This window comes from Thunnus thynnus, chromosome 5, assembly GCF_963924715.1.
Source record: "Thunnus thynnus chromosome 5, fThuThy2.1, whole genome shotgun sequence".
NCBI lineage: Eukaryota > Metazoa > Chordata > Actinopteri > Scombriformes > Scombridae > Thunnus > Thunnus thynnus.
Genome location: NC_089521.1, coordinates 32551141 through 32575464, shown reverse-complemented (window position 1 = coordinate 32575464; position 24324 = coordinate 32551141). Strand labels below are relative to the sequence as shown.

The 24324-nt window shown below is 39.8% G+C and overlaps 2 protein-coding genes and 1 long non-coding RNA gene across 3 annotated transcripts in view; 1 reads left to right on the top strand and 2 right to left on the bottom strand.

Annotated features, from left to right (window-relative positions):
- The window catches only part of lsp1a (lymphocyte specific protein 1 a), a 48909-nt gene extending 47953 nt beyond the window's left edge, over positions 1-956 (bottom strand). The window contains exon 1 of the mRNA XM_067590807.1: positions 572-956. Coding sequence (XP_067446908.1) covers positions 572-630 — 59 coding nt within the window. The 5' untranslated portion in view covers positions 631-956. The remainder of the gene's footprint in view (positions 1-571) is intronic.
- Positions 1-24324, bottom strand: part of LOC137183637 (troponin I, fast skeletal muscle-like) — a 138728-nt gene that overhangs the window by 92924 nt on the left and 21480 nt on the right. The gene's annotated exons all lie outside the window — the stretch shown is intronic.
- Positions 10292-13352, top strand: LOC137183623 (uncharacterized). Its single transcript, XR_010928510.1, has 2 exons — positions 10292-12826; positions 12971-13352. It is a non-coding gene; the product is annotated as an uncharacterized lncRNA (long non-coding RNA).

Sequence of the window (24324 nt, the reverse complement as noted above, 5' to 3'; positions counted from 1 at the left end):
AAAAGACAGACTCAGGTGACCTTTCACCTCTGACACAGGTCGCCGACACCACTTCCCCTCTCGGTGAGACGGAGAAGCCTCGGGCGCCCGAGCGCTCTGCGCTCACACTGAGTCTGGAGTTTTTTTAAAGTCTTACATTTTCTGCCTTTATTTTGAAAATTTTGCAAATAATTAAATTTGCTTTAAGGGAAAAAACGATTTCACATTAATTTTAATATTTCTTCTTTGTTTTCATTAATCACTGTGAGAGGAGGTAAGTCGATCCAAAACCCTCAAATCCCCCCCAAAACCCTGTCTGACCCAAAACACTCCCAGTAATCCCACTGTTCCCATTAACACAGACATGTTTACTGCACAAACACATAAATTATGAAAACACTCCTCTTTATCCTCATCTCATGATCATGAAATCCTTCATTGTCCAGATCTCAGGGGGGGAAAAAAAAAACTCGTGTCAGACGTTTACTGAGCCAGAACTGAACTGAATCAGTGTGTGTTTGAAAATGTGTTTAAATATTAAACCTGAGCAGCAACAGAAACACAAACAGTAAAATATTCACCACACACGTACCTCATCAGGTTTTGTAAACCCTGTTTGCTGGAGTTTCTCCTCACCAGAGCGTTGGACATGTTGGCCTCTTTTCTTCTTCTACTACTACTTCTTTTGTCTCCTTCTGTAAGAAACAAATCAGATCACACCGGCTCTTCTTCTTCTTCTTCTTCTTCTTCTTTTCCACCACGAACACTGAAGGCAGCTTTCTGTCCTGCAGCCGTAACGAAGCTCAGAGTATCTGTGAGTGAATGTGTGTGTGTGTTTTACTGTTATACTGGTGGTTTCACACACATATAAACACACACACACCCACTTCTTACTCACTCTCTTTTTTGTTGTATATCACACACACACACAGTTTCCTCCCCTGCAATGCTTGTTGGGAATGTCAGCGGAGCTCACAGTGACTCCCTCCTCTCTCTCTCTCTCAAGGAGGGGAGGGTTTTAGTCATTACACTCCCCCCCTCCTCCTCACACACACACACACACTTTCACATACATACATACACACACACCTCAACCCCCCCTCTCCCCCCCTCCTCCTTCTGTCCTACATGTGGTTTTCATTGAAGAGCTCAGAGCAGCGGGGCCCAACATCTCTCTCTCTCTCCCCCCTTGTCTTTCTTTTTTTCTGCTGCTTCTCTCCGTTATGCCGGGTCATGTGGTCTTCCCTGAAGGGGAATGAAAGACGATACCCCCGCCCTCAACCCCCCCCCCCACCTCCCAAAAATCCACTACTGCACCATCCTCGTCCCCTCCCCAACATTTCAATCTCACTCCGATTTGCCAAAGCAGCAGATTGTCAGGAGGAAAACAAAGTGAGGGAGGTTGTTTGTTAAGTGAAGAAAAACACCTTCACTTACCGTACAGATCAATATCACGATGTCCTGCATTCAAATATTACTTTAAATAAAGAAACATTAACAGTAAAATGCATTAAATGACAAAAAATGAACATTGAAACCTGTTTTTCTTGCTGTAATCATTCCTCCTGTTCATACTGACCATTAGTCAAGTGATGGGAGACAAAAATGTATTTAAAAGTTTATCTGAAGTTAATATGAAGCTTCAGCGTCCAAATGAGTCAAATCAAGTAGATATCTTTCAACGTTACAGTCTTTTTAGTGCCAAAGTTCCTCTTTTTGTTACTATACTTCCACCTGCAGCTCAACAGGGAAACACTGTCCGAGGAAACACAAAGAGGGAATTTGATGCTAAAAAGACTGTAAATGTGTCAGATATCTACTTGATATGAAATATGAAATGACTGTGTGGACACACTGTGGATTTATTCACTAAGTCTTTAAGTTTGACAATATTTTTAAGTGTTTTTATGTGCAAATTGAATATGCGAATAAAAAGGTAGATGGAAACACTTGTAGAGGGTTTCAAGGTTATAAAAAATATTGTTTGACTATTCATACAAACAAATGCATGAAATAAAACTATAATACAGGCTATTTACATGTAATTGAAAGTATATGTTTGCTTGTAAATCATTGAAAATATTCATATTTGACAGTTTTAAATGATTTCAAGTCTACTGTGTGAAAGTCTCACATCAACACTTTTAAGCTCAGCTTCTCAGCTTGTTTTTACATGATACATAAATAAAGTTGTTACCGTAAATAAAACACGTTGAGTTTATTCACCGATGGACAGACAGACTCTAGAGAGTTTTGTTTATGGGTGAACAGATGCAGAAAGACACATCACTGAGTTCATGAGTTCATGAGACAGACGACTCAAAGAATGCAGCTGAGACATTTTCTACAGAAGATGTCAAACTATCATCTGTTGCTCTGCGGGTCTAAAACATAATTCTAACTTGAAAAATGTTCCTGTTTCACATTTTGAACAGAAACAAAGTCACAGCAAGTCTGAAACAAACTTTGTGTTTTAGCTTTTTTTCTAGATTTAGACTAATTATTCATATCTCACACTGCAATTTTTATTTTGCTGTTTTATCAGAATCAGAATCAGAATCAATCAATCTATCAATGTGCTCACACATGTTCAGCAAGATATACGAGGACATACAGCCAAAACAAGGATAACAAAGCAAAGCCAGACAAAGAGTTTTATATAACACTAAGTATACAGAAAAATAAAAAAAGATAAGATAGTGACAGTAGAGAGATAACAGGAAACAAGTGGAGAGAGAAAGATTATAATAATAATGATAATAATAATAATAATAATAACTTTTATTTATGTAGCAGTTTTCAAAAGCAAGTTTAATAAAAACAAAAAAACACAATGCAATTACAAATTAGAATAAATTCAATGCATCAATTTTCAATCAAGAAAAAATCTAATAAATAAATGAATGAAATAATAATAATAATCATAATAATAAAACATCTACTACATACTGTTTGTTTTTGTTTTCATTATGAATTCATTTCCTCTGAGGCAGAAATACATGTTGTCTTCAGTGACTCCTTCAGGTTCAACGGAGCAAACGAAACACTTCTAGGATGTTATCAAAGCTGCCTTGTTTACTCTGGTTGAAGGAGAACGTGGTCGGTTTTCCAACGACATGCAACAAATGTCCACTGTCTGGTGTTATGTGCATCTTAACCAGTAAGCTGAACCAACCAGCGGTAGAAGAAGAACTCTTTAACTCCACCAGCAGTTGAACCAGTCGCTCCAAACTCAAACTGTGCAGCTGAACGTTGGTCAAACCCACAGAACCTCATCTTAAACTCTGATGAAGTTTCCAAAGACACCAAATATGTCAGTTTGAAGTGTATAAAATGATGCACAGATCATTTTCAGTAAGTATTACCATTTAATGGAACGGCAAAGCCATAAAAAACAAGAAGTCTTGGTTTACTTTTTCTCTCTGAAGCACAATCCTTCAGTGATAAAATTGTTTGAATGAAATCTCTACATTTAAGAGTTTATTTCCACCTCTGCTCACAGGTGATGTACAGTTCGGCTGAATTGGTTGTCGAAGTGTTTGCTGAAGGCTCCGCAGCTCATGAAGCCGTCACTCTGCCCTTCACACTTCGACAAACAACCTCTACGTCTTTGTCTTCACCCACCACCCCCTCCCCCCTCCCCTCCAAAAAACCCTCCCGCTCACATATTCAACACACCGCCGTCGCTACGGCAACCCACTCATCACCATTCACCCCTGGAGTGTTGGAAAGTCTTGCTCGGTAGGCATGTCAGACAAAAGGGCATTCTGGGAAGTGAATTCACACTCGAGCTCATAAAACGGAGCTGCCGTTTCCTACGAACGCCGACTGACCTGAACGCAACCTCGACACTCAGACGCTCCAGAACAAACAGAGCACAGACGCGTTAAAAAGGCCAAATAGCTTTTTACCAGCTCACACGCTCACAAAAACACATCAGCAAACATCTGCAATATTTGTTTCTCTTGAAAGGCTGACATCCAGTGATCACATGTGTTGAATGGAGAGAGAAGCCTGTTAAAGTGCCGCCATTACTACTTTACTACTTGTTCTTAACTTGACTATTGTTATTAGATGCTACTTCATACTATAAATATTGTACTTTCTACTCCACTACATTTATTCAGCAGCTTTAGTTACTTTTCAGATGAAGATTTGACATAAAATAACATATTTCTAAGCTTATAAATGACACTGCATTGTTCAAAATTAAACCAGTGGTTCCCAAACTGTTTTGGTTTGTGACTCTTTACAAAAAATCAGTGTGTATTTGTGTCTTTTTGTGATGTTTCAGACGTCTGAGTTGTTTCCCTTCACATGGTTTCAAATAAATAACTGTTTGAGGCCCAAAGAGGTAAAACTCTCCAATATTTCACAAAAAAGGTTAAAGAAAAGTTCTGAAAAATGGATCCAAATTTATGTTTTTTCTTCTTTCCTTCCCAATCTGTCATTTCAAGACCTCAGATTTATCTTGTGACCCTCACAAAGCAGCTCAAACTGGCTCCACCTGAAGCAGCTACAGCTATAAAATGCTGGTAATACTAGTAACTAATCATACTTTTACTTCAGTAGGGTTTTGAATGCAGGACTTGATGTTTCAAGACACATCAGTGCTGAAAATCTGTATTTTAATAAGAAAATGTCTGTTTTTACAGTGGTTTCATCAGTCTGCTTTAGTTAGAGCTGGACACGGAGAACAAATATCAGAGGCATCACTGGATGTCCACATGTGTGTAAATCATTCAGATGAGCAGCTTTTACATCTACACAAACCACAAACATCCTGCTGTTAAATGAAACGCGTTCAGCCTCATGCGAGCGGTCTTTCCTCAGCAGAGAACTTGGAAAGATTAAAACTGGACCAACATGTTTCTTCACCGCAGGGAGAGTTAATCTGCAGCCGGCACAAGTCTCTGACCACAAAACCCCACGTACACTGCAGTCCAACACAAACACGCGAGCACAGAGAACATGTTTCTAGATTGAAGTTGAAGTGGAAATCCACAGTTGTCGTGTTGGACAAGGCAGTGAATGCCACTCTGCAGTTTATTACGGCCTCCTCTTCTCCCAGTAAGCTTTCCTGTTGTCCAAACCAATCAGTTTAGCTCATAATATCAACAGTCAGACATGCCATCACAGTCTCATTAATTGGGCAAATGTTTGCTTTATAAATATAAGGCTAGCAGTCTAAATAAGCAGCAACTACCACGGCTTGAGGTTGAGGCCAAAGCGGAAGCACTTTAAAACGCCACCGATGGCCGCTAGCTGCTCCAACTGACTCCCATTCAAAAACTTCTCTCTAGAAAGACTGAATCAATCATATGTTTTAACCGGTCATTATGGTCTCAATATTTAAAGTCAGGTCCGCTAATAAGTGTGCTGGTTTTGGAAATTACTGCTCTGTTAATAAGATTTAAAGACTTATAGTAGCTTTGATGTCTGCTGTGTGGGTGTTGATTGACAGCTGGCTCATCTGCTGCTCTCCTCGACTCCAGGCTTCCAGGAGTTGTGCTATTGTCACAATATTGCACTAAGTTTAATGTTACTTGATTATGATACCTGCCCTGTTAGCACAATTTAGCTAAAGTAGCTAACGTTAGCCCAAGTGTGCACCACGCGGTGTCCCCAGTAAGCTAGTGTTAGCTTGGTTTCCGAGGTAGCGGGGCATGTTTCCAGAGCATGAAAGTCAACACCCCGCACTCCTTATTTGGAAGGTCTTGGCTCCAAACGGAAAGATGGTGGTGACCATAAGCTGCAACTCTGGCAACTCTCAAACCGGCTCCGATGCAAACGAACAGATGACGTCACACCTCGATACCTCCGTCTTTAGACTATGGTTCCAACATCTGGTGAAAAGGCTGAAACCAGGAGAGTGGAAGCTGTCATAGCAACAGAGTTCAATCAAGTTTGATAAATGTATTCCACAAAAATTAAGTATCTACATGTTCTAGACATCGTAATTATCACAAAAAAAATATTTAAGGCATGTTACTTACTTCTTTCTTGACAAATCCGGTCCAATAAAACAAGAAGATGAGCTTGACGGAGAGTTTGCAGGTAGTGTGAGTTCATGGCCAGATGGCCGGACCTATAAACACATTTACTATCCAATAGCATTGCAAGGATAAACAATAGGACCCATTGACTATGTAAATGTGGTCTTTTAAAAAAAAAACATTTACAGATTTTTTTTTAGGATAGCTAAAAGTGATCGTTGTGATATTGCAACAGTGGGCATTACAGGGTTAATGACCATGAACAACTTTATTTACATCTTTATATGAGTCTAAACCATTGCTGGCAACCCCCCGGAGACTGCAACAGTACCAGTATCTTTCCTGATCAACAGCTGCTGTAGAAGTGGTTTGGACCGGATATCGCCACTGATCTCCTGATAAGTTACTTCTACATTCAACAAGTGAGCAACATGTTTGTTTGCTTGTGCAATGCAGGTCTGAACTGTAGACACATTTCCTGCTGATGAAACTATGGACCAAGGACTTTTTTTTTCTTGAGCAAATTCAAAAAGACTAAAACATGACACATCTATATTTTATACGTCTACATGTGCAAAACGATTGAACAAGACCTGCATCACTAGCAAGGGCTTCATCATTATGTATGATATCTGCAGAACGACTGAATAAAGTAGAATCACAAACTGCTCTTTCGAACTCCACGATAAAATCAGCAAACCCAGAGTTCAGATCAATGTGCTGAGTCTTTTTTCAGTCTATTTCTCTCATAAATGTATTCACAGATTCACCAGGAGATATCCAGAGTCAGCTGAGCATCCTGAGTCACAACAGTCCTGTAAAGTGCAGCAGGTCCACAGACTGAAAATATTCACGTCACAAGAAGATTTAATATAGTAACTGTTATCTACGCTACTGTTTTAACTTAAAATAAGATTTTTGTGCACGTTGTAATAACTCCATTTCCACAAAGTGAACATGTTACACATCATGCAGCTCTAACTGAACCATCTACAACAAGTAAACACATATAACATTTATGGCACATGTACACATGTTTACTGGGTAAAGGTGCAAATTAGGGATGCACGATATTATCGGCACGTCATCGGTATCGGCCGATATAAGCTCTGAATTGAAATATCAGCATCGGCCCGAAATGAACATTTTCTGCAGATTATGAGAGGCCGATTTGTCACCTTCTCCTCCGCCGCCAGTCTCTGCTTCCCTCCACGGACTGTTTCACCCTGACGGTCCTGGTGCAGCCAGCTGGAAAAAATATGCGCATATATCGGTATCGGCAATCGGCCACAATGAGTTGGAAATATCGGCATATCGGATATTGGCAAAAAATCCGATATTGTGCATCCCTAGTGCAAATGATAAGATGGACCTCTGGATTTCAATAATCAATTATGGATCATTCAGATTAGAATCGCAACTAATCACCATTATACACATATTATACAAATAAAGTTGCAAAATCAAAACGTCATACTGTATGTTATGATTGGGTAGATTAGATTATATGTGTAAAGTTCTGTGTAAAATGATCTTTTTCTCATAATAACTTTATTCTCATGATGGTGACTTTTTCTTAAAATGACGACTTTATTCTTAAAATCTCAGATTTGTTACCCAGACAGTGGCCCTAATACAGTTCTGTCTTACTTTACTACTGAAAGGTAAGTGAAGCTGAACATTTTAAATCAGCTACTCAAACGTTTTTATAGATTTGTTAATAATGAAAATAATGATTATTTGCTGCTCTGGACTCAACCACCCTCATGTATCACAGACATCAGTGGAAAACTGTCCACAGAGACACACAGCTCTGTTTTATCTCCTCCAGCTTGCCTCCCGGAGAACAAACACTTCCATCCATCAGCGGGACAACAACACTCTCCGCCTGTGGCTTCACTTTCAGCTCTAAGCAAACAACCTGATGCCGCTGTGTTTGGTTTTCTGCTGCTGGAGGTTATCTGGTGATGCCAGGTATCGATGGAAACCACACTTCAGCCACCACCAGACCTCTGCTGCTTGAAATCTCAGTATCAGAAACAGTTTTCACAGCTGTATTTACAGAGTTAAACTCACAGCTTGTTGGCCCGGAAAGCCTTTCTAGATGTTACAACAGTGAAATCCTGATTACAGAAATATTTTGTCAGGAGAGAGGACAATAATCATCACTTTTCAAATATTTTAGTGACCAACATGAGTTGTTTTGTATTCTTGACAAGAGTTATCTAAAGGAAAAACTGTTAAAGGACACATATTCTGCATTTCCAACTCTGTATATATTCTGGGGCTCTACTGGAATATCTTTGTATGATTCACAGTTAAAAACTCCTTATTTATCTTCTACTGGTCCTTTATGCAGCCCCTCAGTTCAGCCTCTGTCTGAAACAGGCCATTTTAGCTCTTGTCTCTTTAAGGCCCCGCCTCCTGATGAGCCCACTCTGTTCTGATTGGTCAGCTTCAGGAAGTTGCGTCACAACTGACTTGCAGATGCTCAGGAGGCTACGTCAACAAATCATGAAACAAACTAAGGATTTCACATCTTTTTCTCGTCCGTTACTCGAAATTTCAACTTCTCAATTTCATCTGCATATGTTCAAGCTAAAGTCAGATCTGAAATATGAGAGTGGACAATGTGAACAACACATGGAAAAACCTTAGCAACCACCTTAGCAGCCAAGGCTACAGAATGGACAGCCGTTCATGGGAAGTCGTGCCAAGCTGATGTTGAAAACCATCGGAAACAAAGCGTTCAGAGCAGGTTGAAGCCCTGAGTTTTGACTTGCAGGCAGCATTTCTACATACGTTCACCTCATGTTTTGGAACTTTGACCATATTTAACACCTGACATGAATAACAGACAACCACAAAAAGCAGAATGTGGCCCTTTTAAGACTTTAGTCTGTCTCAAACAAACTAGTTTGTGCAACCTAATGGTAAAACTGTTAATATCTGTTCTGAATGGCCATCATTGCCTTCACCTGGCTGCATCCCTGATCTCTGTACGCTCTTTGCTAACCCTTTCTATGTTAACATCACTAAACTTAACACAGAGCAGGACAGAGCTGTTAGTATTTCAAAACATCCAGGACCAGCTTCCAAAGTAAAACAGTAATACAGCGCACACTTTCAGTCAGTCCTTTCACACCTCCACACACCCGACCAGATGTGACTGTTGATCGCCTGTCTGGTTTCAGACACTGTTACACAATCCAACATGCGCTTTGTTTGAAGCATACTGAGACCTTTATTTTATGGCTGCAACTAACGATAATTTTCTCGATCAAGCGATTAGTTGTTTGGTCTATAAAATGCCAGAAAATGGTGAAAAATGTCGATTGCTGTTTCCCAGAACCCAAGATGACGTCTTCAAATGTCTTGTTTTGTCTACAACACAAAGATATTCAGTTTACTGTCATAGAGGACTAAAGAAACTATGAAATATCCACATTTGAGAAGTTGGAATCAGAGAATTTAGACACTTTTTTAATGAAAAATGACTCAAAACAATTAATCGATTAATTTAATAGTTGGAAACTAGTGGATTAATCGTTGCAGCTCTAGTCAATTTTGTGTTTTTCTGATGTCAACAGAAACGTCTCTCTGTATGAAATGTAGTTCAGAGATTTAGCTTATAATTGCTGGCAGGAGTGAGGGTCAAAACTATAATAATAAAGGCAGGATTGTCAAAAATCCTACTTTTCTTCAAGTATAATCCAGTACGGTAAATCCTGGAGGCTCAGCTTCTCCTGTGGGGTCTGAATTACAACAGTTTTCCAGGTAAGAAAAGACTGTTTTGCCAATTTGGCTAAAGCAGGATTAAAGCTCCAGGTCCCCCGGAACAAAAGCAGCTCATTCCTGCAGATCTCCTTCCTCCCTGCTCACTCAGGGCGGAGGAGTGCTGTTGATCCATTAGAGCAGATCCTGCCAGCTCAGGAAGTGCTGACCTGCGACCCAGAAAACGTTTCTGCTTCTCCTCTATCCGATGCCAGAGCTGCTCTCATCACCTCCCACTCAGAGCGGCTCCTCTCTGGGGCTTCGGCAGCGTCTCCTCGCCTGACACCGAGAGCACAACTACGCCGAGCGACTCTCTGACGGATGGATTTACACGCTGGAATTCAGTCAAAAGTTATTCGAGAAGAGAAATTAACCGGTCAGCAGGAGCTTTTGGAAGTGATATTAGAAAGATGTCACGTTCGTCGGATCTTCAAAGAGCTGAGCTGAGAAAGCGCAGGACTCTTTTGACCTAATAAATGTATCTAGAGTAGCTTTCAAAACACACATGTTACACATAGCCAGCAAACACTACTGATCCTGTATGAATTTCTACCAGATTGGTGCAGTTTGAGGTCACAAAGTCTTGATTAACAACCTGATTGATAAACGATCTGGCTGCAGGACCATCACATGGTTTTCTGGAAGGTCAGATCATCTGGCCGACTGTCTTGCAGTTTGAGCAGTTCCTTGATCCGATTTCCCACATGGCTATTATGTTGTGGATGAAACTGTAACCTTGACTGCTCTGATATAAAACTGAACTTGGCAGCAGAGCTGGCAGATCATACCGTCTGCATCTTCCATCCACTGGCTTTCATGTGCATTTTTAATTTGTGCGTAGAAAGGCGGAAATGCCAAAAATTAGAAAAAATATGAAATATCGTGACATAGTTTCCACATGCTTTTCCATCGTTTGAGCTTTGACTGCTGCTCTTTTAATGACGTCCTCTTCTTCTGCAATGGTTTAATGGCACGGACTGAAGAGTTAGCACCTCCCAGTGGTTTTACAAGTAAAAGTTCTGCATTTAAAATCCTACTTAAGTAAAATTATAGAAGTATTACCAGCTAAATTTACTTGTTTTGCAGGAAATCGGGCTGTGACTGATATATTAAATAACATTTAGCATTTTCTTTTGCAAGTTTTCTGGAAATTCGGTTAAATTTGTGCTACATTTGGATGGAAACTTGGCTACTGTCTGCTGTATTGGCAAGTGCATCTTGTAGTTATTAAGTAAAATGAAAACTATGATGCTCAACGAATTCACGATTAATCAAAATAACATATAATACTGACTTTGGTAAAGCAGCTGTACTGTCAATCTTGTTTTCCATTACTGGTGATCAGATGAGAAGACAAATCCAGACAATAATTGGGAGGTTATTTGATCTCTGGGTAACATTCTGTAATAATGATCATCTCACTGCATGTTATCCACAATTTAATATAACACACTCACGCCTTCTTCAGTGGGAATTAAACCTCCAGCTCTGGCTCTGGCTCTTGTTTTAATGAGCAGCAGCACTAAAGCAGCCACAGTGCCTCATTGTGCAGCTGTGAATATCTGTGGTGGGTCTGAGTTTCAGTTTCTACATATTATTAATACATGGAAACAAGCTGGAGAGAAGCTGACGAAGGGAAAGACGATCCGAGGAAAAGACATGAGGCTGGAGATGACGGAGCAGACGATCCCGGCTGTGTACTGTAAACAGGTTTTTTTCTGAGTGTAATGCTGCACGGTTCTGAATCTAATGACTTCAACTTGTACTCCATGTTGTCGGTGGCCTTGAGCGCTCTTTCTCCGAGAACATGATCACTTTGTTTTTTCTGTCTGTGGTGGTAAATAAAGACGGGTTTCCATGCCAACACAGATCTGCTGACACTTGGCTCATAATGAAACCTTTCTCAGGACAAACTGTAGTTTTTCCTTTTTTAACTGTAAACCCAGTTTATCCAAATGACCTGGAAGTCCCCTGTACTTTGTAGATAGAGTAGATAACAGAGTGCAATTTTGTTTAATTATAAAGAATAAAGCTACCATAGTGTTTTGATGTATGAAATGAATTTTTATCTAATTTAATTTTGTAGCAAAGTTGCAAAGTTTAAGCATAAAAAACATTTTTATTCCACATTTAAAAATCTGGTATTATGGTCCTTTTGACTCATTTCTATAAATACTGAGTCTATTTTAAACATATCTGTGACATTTTATTCACCAAAAGTTGTCTAGATTTCTCTAAATCCATCTTTCCTTACAGCTCAGATTCCTCTCTGTCCTCCAGCAGGCTGTTTCTGAAGCTATTTGCATAAAATCTGCATTATTGATGAGCGCCTACTCTGATTGGCTGGAGGTGTGGCCCCCACCTTCACCCCCAGCCAACTGGAATACTACCCGATGAATAATGCAGCAGCATGTTTACCTGCAGTAATGTCTGCAGCTGGAGATGTAAGACAGTTTATAGCGTCTATGAAGTGGAGTCTGATCCTGAACGAAGGAAGAAGCTGCTGTTGCACAGTTGAGACTTAAAAAGGATGTCTCAGAACAGTGAGATTGTATCTAAGTTTCCTCACAAAGTAAAGTCATTTTTTCAAAGCTAGCTTAGCGTTAGCACAGATATTTTAAATTCCTTTAGCTGAGGAACAGTAAGAAACCATGTTTTAAAACTAACCAAGTCCGCCTCTACACTGCCTGCTCTTTAGGCACACATTCCAAAATTTCAAATGACTTAAAAAGTAATTTTACAGTGTAGGAGACCCCAACCATTACCTTAATCCATCCCAAAGCTAATTTTTTATGGTTTTCCACAGTTAATATTTAGTACCGCCACTAAGCGTCCTCCACCTGATGAAGTCAGGAAAGCTTGAGAGGAGGTAACTGCATGTGTAAATGGTCCTGGGAACCGCTGCACAGTTTAAAAAGCGGTTCAGTGATGTCAGGCAGAGAAGGAAGCAAAAGTTTGCCTCAAATTAGTGAGAGAGGAGGGCAACCAGTGGGAGTCCCTTACAAAGCCAGCACCTGACCCCATCAGCCTCAACGCTGCCTGCAGAATGAGTGGAGGGCTTCAGGTCAGCGTTTCTGGTGAGTGTCACAGATGGAATTTTAAAAAGCCAAATCATATTTCCAAAACAATGGGCCAATGTGAAATTTTATTCAGCAAAGACTGCATATTACAAATGTAAATGAAACAATACACAACCGTCCATACAATGTGTTTTTTTATAGAGGAGAAACTGGCGAGGAGACTGAGACACGTGCTTTAACAAGCAGAACTGCACAAAGGCCGAAGTGGGGAGGCAGCCACCAGCAGAACCGGTGACATGTGAGAACGTAAGACCAACCCTTTCTTAGGATCCAGTGAACTGGTTTCACCACAGTGCTGCAAGAGTTGCACACACTGAGCCATGCAGTGGACTCTATTCACAACTGCCTTCGCTGGATGTGTAACGGAGTCAAGTTTATTTATTAGCATAAACTTCTTGTGCAGTATGCTAACACATTTCTATGTCATTTAATTTTAGTAGGAGCTCAAGTTAGCTGTCACAATTGACTGGAGGATTTTGTTATTCACTTCTGTTGTCAGAATAAATGGTCGCCTCCAAAGATATTCTGGTCTGAGCCTCTTCATCAAAACACAACGCACACAACGCTAGAAACCACCAGTTACGGATGGACTCCCGGGCAAATCAGCTGTGCGTCTCAATTAGCTACAGCCTGGAGAGCCTTGCCACTGCAGTAGAGTGGCAGTCCACCTCACCACCTTTCAACATTTTTATTTGTATTTTGTGTTTGTTTCATATTGTATTTTTCTGCTTATAATAATTTTTGTTGGGTCACTTTAATATTGTCTGTATTGCATTCCTGTTGACTGAAGTTCTCTCCCATGGAAAAAGTCGTTTGCCAGCTGATCCTCTCTTGTGCGTTATGCGCTATGGTCTGTTCATGCATCGGTGCAGCCAGCTCAGCCTCTCTCTGCACTCTGTGTAATGTTTCCCCTGAAATTCCCCTCATTTTGGCATCTATGTGCAAATCCATCCATCCATAATGTGCAAAACACAACATGCCACGAAGAACATGCTGACTTTCTGTGGACTGTGTTGTGATGTGCCACCTGACTTGTCCAAGCATCTGAAATGCAGATGCTTGGACAAGAAATTCACCAAAATAAAGGGTCATGTGTAGAACCTGGAAAATTGGCAAACACATGGGCTACTTTGCATTGTGCATGACAGACAACTTTGACAGATTGATAGAATGGCCCCTTTTATGTTTTACACCTTTTGAACAAGGCAAGAGGTAACTGAATTTATGGCCGAACTGACAGCAGCCTGAGATATGCCAGTGATAGCACTCAAGGGATGCTGAAATAACCCTGTGGCGAAGAAGGCCAGGCCAGTTGTTATTTTCACAGCAACAGGGAGACTGAACAGTCAGTCTGGGCAGACCTTTTCCAGATCCAGACCCCAAATCCCGCAAAAGGTTACTACAGGACTGTCTGGGAATGTGCAGTAATGTGCAGGTGGAGCCTCTCTCTGTTCTGATGCTGCCTTTGTCTCGCAATAATATATTCCATAACTCTATTCAACCACATAATTTTGGGATATTACAATATATTCTTAAATTAGTATGTGGGTTTGTACAATAAAATCCTATGCAAATACCAAGTAAGACTCTCACCTAATTCAATGCAGCTGTGGAAGTTATATGGGTTTACCACCCTTCAACTTGCTTATATGGGCCTATGGCAGGTAAGGTTAATAAGACTAATTACATGCCACCTCTAATTAAGGTGACCCACAAATTGGTATTTCTAAGTAGATTTGTACAACATTTTATTTTATTTCAGAGTATTTTTGTTCAAAATAATTTTTAAATATTTTATTTATTACTACCTTTTTATGTCTTGTTTTGTTTTGTTTTTTAACTGATGTGCATTGTCTGCAGGTACTTGCGGGTGAAATCACAAGAGAATCAACCAAAGTGACTTTGTGCCAGGAATACACATGGTTCTCAGACGTCTATTCACAGGGCAACGTCTAGGACTAAATTTCAACCAAAATACAACAACTGTCTTTGTGCTGCTTCATTTGAATGAACCTCTCACCTTTCTGTGCTTCTTCTCCCACCTGTGCACCGTGAGCTCTGCACTTGGCACCAAAATACCACACAGATGGGCAGAGCGGGTTTCAAGGTCAGGAAAATACCAAACTGTTGGAGTGCTGCTTGTGCTGGTCAATGCACCTCCACAGAAATACAGCCCTTAAAGTAAATTTTTATCAAAAAAAACTGACAGCGAAACTGGATCAAAATCAGGTGCTGAAAATTGATACTTGTTCACTAAAGTGCTTGAGACGAGCAGCTAAAACTTTGGATAATGACAATGCAGTGATATTCCTTTAGTCGGCATCTAGAATACATTTTAGATTGTTCACAGCTCCTTTATTCTGACTGACAGCCAGCCGACACGAAAAATATCCAACGTATGTAATGTAGCGTTACATCCACAGCTGGTCTTGATAAATCTACGTTAACGTTAGCTTACCTTTTTCTAGCTAGCTGGCCTAGCCTGTTTTCATGGTTGAAATTTTTTCTGTGGGATTGCTGTAGATGAAATAATTTAGTCCATAAATCTTTCAGTCCTTCCTAATATTGGTAACGTTAGCTAACATTACCGGCAGAGACATAAGGTTACTAAAGTCAACTTCTGAAAAAGAGAATCTGCAGATACATGCAGGTTGTTGAATAAGACGTTACATTGAAAACACAGTCATTATTTAATTTGTCCATTTATTCATATTGTATGTTGTAATTTAGTTTTTATTTGTTGGTAAAAATGGTGACACATTTCATCATAGTTTTCGTTTCCAAAGCTAACTTCTGAATTAGTTTTCTCTCGTTTTTGTTGTGGGAAAAAGATCCATAAAAAAATATTTTTCAACATAGTTTTTGTTTATAAATCTTACACTGAAATCTCAGAGTTAACAATCCATTTAAAACAGCTCTGAGTGCCAAATATTTAAGATAAGCAGAGTGTAAGAAAGCTGAGTTTAAGTCCTAGCTTAACTGAACCGTTAGCTAACATTAACCAAACCCTTTTAGCTAGAAACCTAAACTAAATTGTTTTCAACTGAACTTTCAGCTGTTAGCTGTTAGCTAACCTGAACCAAACTTAAGCTGTTACACTGAGCTGTTAACCTGAATCAAAGTGTTTTAGCTACTAAACTGTAAAGTCATCTAACTGATTCATAGAACCAACAGATAAAAACATCTTTCTGGTTTGTCACCTGATTGTTTCCCTTGGTTTACATTTAATGTAATTCTCAGACAGTTAATGTTTTTTAATGACATTTTAGACAATGTAGGTGAAAATATGACGACATGTGTCATGTGTGCAGCATTAGAGTCCAAGACAAATTTCCTCACAGGGACAATAACGTATATCATATCGTATCATATATTTCCAAAATTTATATGTGCAATCTTTTAAACTGCGTTCTGTAGTTTTCTGAAACTTTGAAATACTGAAACATTGGCAAGCATCCTATGTGGTGAAAATTCATGTTACACATTTTAAAAACATGAGGTTTGTGTTTAACAGTGTGCTAATTTAATTATCTGCAGGAAGTTTGGAAAGAACTGGACACACTCTGTACTCAGCAGATCTACTGGATTTATGCTAAGATCCCACAAAGGAACAATTAAAATGATTTACTAACCTTGAAAATATCTGCAGAGGAAACCTCCCCTTCTTGGAGTCTCTGAACATTATAATCAACTCAGTGGCAGACGTGAAGTCGAAGTCGAATTAATGTGCTCAGTTTATGGCCTCTTCGTACTCCCAGCTGCCCCCGCAGCTCCGTACATGAGATAACGTACTGACAACAGGTTATGATGAAGTTTGGGCTTTAAACCTTTTAATATTGTCTTGTTTTGAGGGAGTAGATTTTTCAAAACTAGGATGCGCACTAGGACCATAGCCTCTATATAAATATGGAGGTAGCAAGGTGTGACGTCACCCATTGGTTTACATAGGAACCGGTTTGAAGCCCAGAGTTGTAGCTTATGGTTGATGCCAGCTAGCTTACTGGGAACACTGAGCACTGCACACTTGGGCTAACATTAGCTACTTTAGCTAAATTGTGCTAGGGCAGGTATCATAATCAAGTAACATTAAACTGTTAATACTGTGACAATAGTCCAACTCAGTGTGAGTCCTGGAGCCAACTGTCAATCACAGTTGTCAATCAACGCCCACATGGCAGATATCAAAGCTACTGTAAGTCTCCAAATTTATTAACAGAGCAATAATTGCCAGAATAACCACCACTTATTAGAGGGCCTGAACTTAGAGATTGAAACCATAATGACTGGTTGAAAACAATGATTGACTTAGTATTTCTAGAGAGAAGTTGGGGTTTTTTGAATGGGAGTCAGTTGGAGCAGCTTTAAGGTGCTTCAATCTCAAGACGTTGTAGCTGCTGCTTGGTTAAGACCCAGTGTCTCCAGAGCCCTGATTGATCAAATCCTATGTCAGCAGGTCTATTGAAGACAAGTGTGCAATGCTGATTTAGGGTATCACACACCTGACATATAATTAAATCTGTCTCGGAAATAATTGTTGAAACATCATGTTTTGTCTTTTTATTAATGACTGTCATTGTAAACTTTTTCAGAATATCAGGCTGCCTTTGCATTGGACAATCCAGAAACGTTTCTCTCCAAGCACTTTAATAGGAACACCTGTGCAATCTAATGTAATCCAATTAAACTTAAACTTGCAGTGTGGAACTTTTGTCTCCCCCTTCTTGCAGTGAGAGTAATTACAAAAACACTGTCATAGGCTCTGGTGTAGCCTACTCCGTCACTACTGTTGTGACTGTAAAATGGTGGATAAATTGTTTTGAACGTCACACAACCCCAGCAAATTGACTCTTTTCACTATGAGAGTTTGTTCCATTTGGTCTGATAACATTTGGAAAGTCTAGAAGAGCTGCACAATTAAATTATTTTATCCCCATTCAAGTTAGCAAAGGGCTAACCGCCGGTGAAAGTCTCTGGTGCACATTCAAATGGCCAGCACAGGAATGTTGCCATCAACATGAGATTTAAAAACTCTGTATACTGTGAAATCATGGATGTATAATAAGAGCTGGATAGGGCACCACCGCTCTGCCTTGCAGCCAATTTTTCCCTGTGGCCACTCGCGGTATTGCAGCAAAAAATCCCCCTGAGGCCCAAAGAGGATTTTCCCCATAGACCACCATTGTAAAAGAGACACCTGTAAAACTGTTGACAGGACCCCTTGAACTGCAAACAACGTCAATTATGACTCTTTCTATTATGAACTTTTGATCCATGGAGGTTTTATGTTTGTAAAACTTTCCTCGAGCTGAGAAAAGCGATTTAAAAATCGGGGAAAAACAGGGGAAACACTACTGCGCATATTCAGTAGGCCGCACAACGTGGAAGGAAACCCGGAAGCTAGAAACTTTTTTTGGCGTATGCGCCAGTCGAGTCATTCCTATAGGACTGAATGGGCGCCATTTTTAGTCCGGTATCCAGCTCTTATAATATATCCATGTGTGAAATACAGAGACATTCACCTGGTGGTAAAAGGCTTAATCAGCGTTGTGTGAACTTGTTTGACTTGAATGTAGTGGGTGTTCATTTATATGTTCCACACTGCAGGTTTAATTTAACCCAAACCATGATCCTTCCCTAAACTTAACCAAGTTGTTTTTGTGCCTGAACTTGACTATACCTTAACCAAAAAATGTTTTATTTTTCCAACAGTGGTTTGATTGGGAAGTTGGGAGTACAGTCTCAAAAGACAGAGTTTGGAGGACTTGTTGAACCAAAATTGTTCTTTCAGACCCCAGTTTGTTCGACAGTTGACTTAAGTGAACATTAAATAATCCTTTAGTGCAATAAATGAATAAATAAAGCCGATTTAATGTCCATCACTCAATTACCCACTAGAATGACTCCATCACACATCAAACAATGAAGATTATTTGGCCAACTGGATAAAAATATCAATGATTTTGTTTGAAGTGTGAAATCTGACACAACACAAGTAAAGTATCTGTTAATTAAATCTTATCTGATTAACAAACTTATCTTATTTGTTCATGGAGATTCTCTCGTGTATTGATAAATATATTTTATTTATATTTATTTCACATTCACTTTCAAACTGTAGATGTTCTTTGTTCTTCAGTTCATCAAACATCTTTCTCATGTTCTGTTCTCTTTAGTTGTCATCATGAAACCTGCAGGATTTTTCTATATCAGGAAAAGAATCGACCTCTTTTTTCAGATTTGGTAATCATGATTAAGAGAACTCACAAAGAGCTCTGAGCCTCTTCCAGGTTTTTATGAGCTTTTAGTCTTTAACTGTGGCGTACTTCTTTTACAGCCCCCACCAGGAGCTTTACAGCACGTAGGAGACATGTTGAGTGTACTGATGGAGTAATGCGGTGGTGACTCCACATACAGATGGAGGAATGCAGCCTCATTAAAGCAGCGGAGAGCAGGAACGATGCATTCCTGTTGGGTGAGGTAAACCAGGAAGACAAACAGAGGAGATACCAGCAAATATGTTTACAAAAACAGCCTCAGTAATGACCACAGAGTTCAGTAAACACCACTGACACAACCCTGAACATTCTAAACCCAAAGTGGCTATAATCAATATTTTTTTATAATGACAATGTATGAAATGACAGTGTGTAATGTGAGAAGTGTCGCTCTAAAAACCCACTGTACGCTACCTGTTCAGCACCAAAAGGCTTTGGTTTCGGTCTTAATTTTGCAGAATCACCTCAATGTCAACTTCATTTTCTGGCGACATGGTTTAATTTTTGCACTTGAAGTTGCAGCACCTTGGAGACGAGTGTGGGATGCGAGACGAGCAGTTTAGAAATTGAAATTTATTTAGATCTGCAATCAATAACAGAACTGTACTGAAGTTCTTTGAGAGTATATAATATATGTAATGTAGTACCAAGTCTGCAGGGTTTGATATGTTGTACAACAAGCTAGCAAGTGGTGTCTGCCGTACAGGAAATGCTCTCCGAGGGATGAAAAAGTGGTCACTGTTTAGTCTTTGGAGCCGTTTCTAAACAAACTAACATGACCAAACTCTTCATAATGAAGGAACATGTCACCCAGTGCAGCGGTTTGGCTCAGTGATGTGTTTTAATAGTTTTTGGACAACAACGGAGGAATAAGATATATCAGGCTTTGGATATACACACAATACTTGTTAGTAGATCAGATCATTGTTGGTTTGGATCCAGACATGAAATTTGCTGACAAGAAGACAAACATAGAAGATCACAGCTTTATCCCTTAAAAACAAGAAGTCTTGTAGTTTGCAGGAGGCTGTAAAACAACTCAAAGCTTCAAAGTCTGTTGTAAATGATTTCAGGAGGATGGAGCAGCAGAATCTCAAAGCAAATCTCTGTTATGTTTTGTAGGATAGTCGATAAAAAACTAAGAAAAAACCAAACGGCAACTTCCACATTTTGAAGCTGAAGTACCGACGGCCATTAGATGCTCCAACTGACCCCAATTTAAAAAGCATCAACTTCTCTCTAGAAATACTAAGTCATTTTTTTAATAAGTCATTATGGTCTAAATCTAATCTAAGTTTCTTAAATCTAAATTCAGGCCCTCTAATAAGTGATGTCACACCTTGCTGCTTCTATCTTATATACAGTCTATGGGTTAAACACACACCTACTGTATACTAGTGAGGTGCCGGCTCGTTGGCAGATCCAATTATGACTCTTTCTATTATGAACTTTATTATGAACCAACACACATACACATAAGATCATGGCCACTTTTGGGGACATTACATAGACTTACATTCATTTCCTGTAGACTTACCCTAACCCTAACCTTAACTACTGACCCAAAATCTGCTTTTTCCCCAATTGTGGACACATTTAACTGGACTTAATTATGAAATTTGTCCCCAGAAGTAGCCTATGACAGACCACACACACACACACACACACACTGAAAGCATTGATAAATTCCCACAATTCACTTGCCAGCCCCCCCCCACACCTCCCCTCCTAAAGGTCAAAGGACACATTCCAATTCAAAAACTCCTCCAAATATTTGTTCACCCCTTACATCCCACTTTAATGTATTTATAGACTTTAACATTTGCTTTGGACAGCAGAACGCTTTGTCAGCTCCTCTACTTACTGTTCCTTGTCAGGGGTCAACATGCTTACATCATTCACAGACCTAAAACAATCTAGATAACACACAGGTAATCTGAGTCTTTATTCTGGCAGGAGATTATGTCCCAAAACCAACAAAGGAGAGATGCAGTTGGATAAAATATGTAACGAGGAATCCAGACTGTTACAGCTTGTTTACTCACAGCTCTTTGTTCCATAAATATGAACATTACACACCGAGACATCTTTGTAACCTCACACACAGTCAGGCCACAAATTTCACGCTGCTCTTTGTGGTCTGGAGAGGCTCAGCAGGTATTTTGTTGGATTAAGGGCGTCATTAGTGGTTGGAGACCAGACCTGCTTTGTAGGTGACGAGATCAGCCTTCAAAAAGCTTAGTGGCATCTGTACTGATTATGTGTAATTTAATGCAAATCTGGATCAGGATGCAGAACATTTTCTTGTTATTGAAATAAAATCTCACACTGCAAAGAGTAATAAGATCTTATTTTAGGATTATTAATGTTTTCTTTCTAAAGATAGACATTTAGCTCGAGAGTATAGTTATACCTTGCACTCTTACAGTAGTTAAGTCTACTTAAACAGAATTTAAGGGTTAATAAGTTGCATTGCCACACAGCTGAGGCTATCAATCAATCCATGATCCAACTCACATGAGATTAGGAACATCTCTTTGTCATATCAGTGAGGTAGATCAAGGCCTCTTTGAATGGAGCATAGTTGTGATTGACAGCTGAAAGGTCGGGGTAAAACTGTGCAAAGTGCTGCTCTGCTCTCACTGAGACAGAAAAGGTTCACTCGTCCCCGTCACACATGTCAGCTGCTACCATGGTATCTGATAGAAGATCTGTTGGGATCTTTCTCGGTGTTCCAGTCCCTGCCGGGTGCTTTGGTATTCCTTCCTTTCTCCTTTAACGACACAGCACATGTTTTGTTGTGGTGTTCAACAGTAAAACAGCAGGGATCCTGTGAGCATTCCATAATTGCACTAATCTGTTTATACCAATCCGGCACATCTGGCAGATCGGGCTGTCCTCAATATCTATTGCTTCCTGATCTTGTAGCTACACCACTACAACCAGGGCCTCCTTTAGTGGGTTAATTCACTCAGTTGTTGGTTTCTGGCCACATCCTTTCTACTGTGAGATTCTATTTTTTTTTAAAAACAGAGCTGGATAGAGGTCTGTTAACATAGAGTGTCTCTAGAGTAATGCAGTAAAAGCACCACAGTGATGAAAGACGTCATCATAAGTAAAAGTCCTGCATTCAAAATCCTGGAATAAGTCTCATCTGCTAAATGTACTGGGATTTACATTTTTGAAAACTGGCTCATGTGACTTATATATTGTTATATATGACATTATTAGATTGCTGTTACTCATAATGCAGTAGAGTAGAAGTATAAAGTAGCAGAAAATGTACTCAAGTAAAGTACAACCTTGTAAACCTTGTACTTAAGTGCAATATTTCACCACTGGGGTCATGCAGGCCGATGGCTTGCAGATGGTTGACGTTACCCTTGTTGACTGGCTCTCTGCTGGTTGTGTCTATATTCTGACAGCCTCTCTCGCATGTACAGACGCAGGTCAAAAACTCTTTGATCTACATGAAGTTAATCCCACATTCCATAAAATGTTAATGCAGGTCTATATAAACAAGTATGGAACGCTTAATTATTGGTATTATTACAATTAATTGAAATATTTTCTTTCAAACAGAACATAAAACACCAACCTGTACACCTCTTCATAGATGGCTAGAATGGGTTTTTTTTTGCAGGTATAGTTGCATTTACAACAATTTTCCTGCTATATACGTCTACAGCAATCACATGAGTCGTGGTATATGATGGTATACACCCTCAGGACTACTTGATAACATACCTGATGTCATTGTTCATGTTAAGGGGATGAGCTGCTCTCAGAACTCAACTGAGGACAGGTGGTCTTTCATCATTTAACAATCATAAGTTTTTTTTAAACTATTGATTATTGTAACTCAACTGTCATGTGTTAATCTCACATATTTCATTTACTGCACGAGAGACAAGGCCTGAATCAGAAGTGGGTCCTTTTTCTCTGCGTGTTATGTTTGGCAAGTAGCCTCCGGATATGATGATCTCAGAGTTTCCCTGCTGGACACCCATTTCTCTCATCTTTTCTGAGATCTTGGCATATGTCACTCCAATCATAAACATATCATGAATTAGAGACATGTTGTGCTTGAGTGAGGCCAGAACTGGAACTGGAAATTCCAGTGAGTGGCCTACCGGGACCGGACCGAGGGACTTTCAGTAGCCTCCGCTTTTGGCGCTCGCTGGATGTAGCAAATTGCGGCGACACACATGGACACGCAGCAGGAAGACACTGTGGGAAACAGAAAATAAAGAAAGAAAAATAAAGAAAAATTAGACGTATTATTTCATTTTGGTTTCCTTGATTTTCCGTTTTGAGATGAAAATTGGAAAACAAACATCAGTTTTCAATTTTTGGTGCATTTTTTTGTTTGCCAGATTTAAAGGAATAATTGAATCATTGGATGATAAACGGACTTTCCGGCCATGATTGTTGGTCTTTTTATATTTTCCAGTTTTAGCAATGTCTGACTTGTATTTACAGCTGCACGTCTCCAGCCGTTTGAAATCAGATAAATCTGCTCGTGTCTGCTCTCTGACTGATGCACAACACACTCAGGAACCAGATGGACGGCAGGCCGTGCTGCGTTCAAGCGCCTGCCAGGTTAACGAAACCAGCTCTCTCTGTGCAGAGGAGCTGCTGGAAGGACACATTCAAACAGATAAATAACAATAACATAAATCAACCTTCTTCATCCAGAGATGACAACAAACATGTGTAGAGACTGTCTGTGATTCTGGAGAATAACAATCAATCAGACCTCATCTGTTGGCTCCGCTTCTGCTGAGAGTGAAACCATGAGGAACTCGGGAGCAAACGGGGAAAGTTAATGAGATTTCGAGCAGGCACTAAATGTAACGGCACTCCTTGAACTTTTACGATGACCTCTGACAGTCTGGACATAATAACACTAAATGACTTTACAGCCTGGGTCAGTTATTAGGATGTGCTTGGGTTACAGTCATGAGACTACATGACCGAGGGAAGGACTGCAAGGCGACATATATCTGATTCAGCAGAGTGAGGAGATGGAAAATGACTTGAGCGATTTTCTCCATGCAGGACTGACCGCTGCAGGAAACCAGGATGACTGCATGTGAAAATAAAAGGAAATACAGAGAGGTGGATGTAACACAGAGGGGACAGAAACAGCTTTGAAAAGACTAAACTCACACCTACACCAAGACTGCACAATCTTATGTTTGTTATTTTAAAACAGAG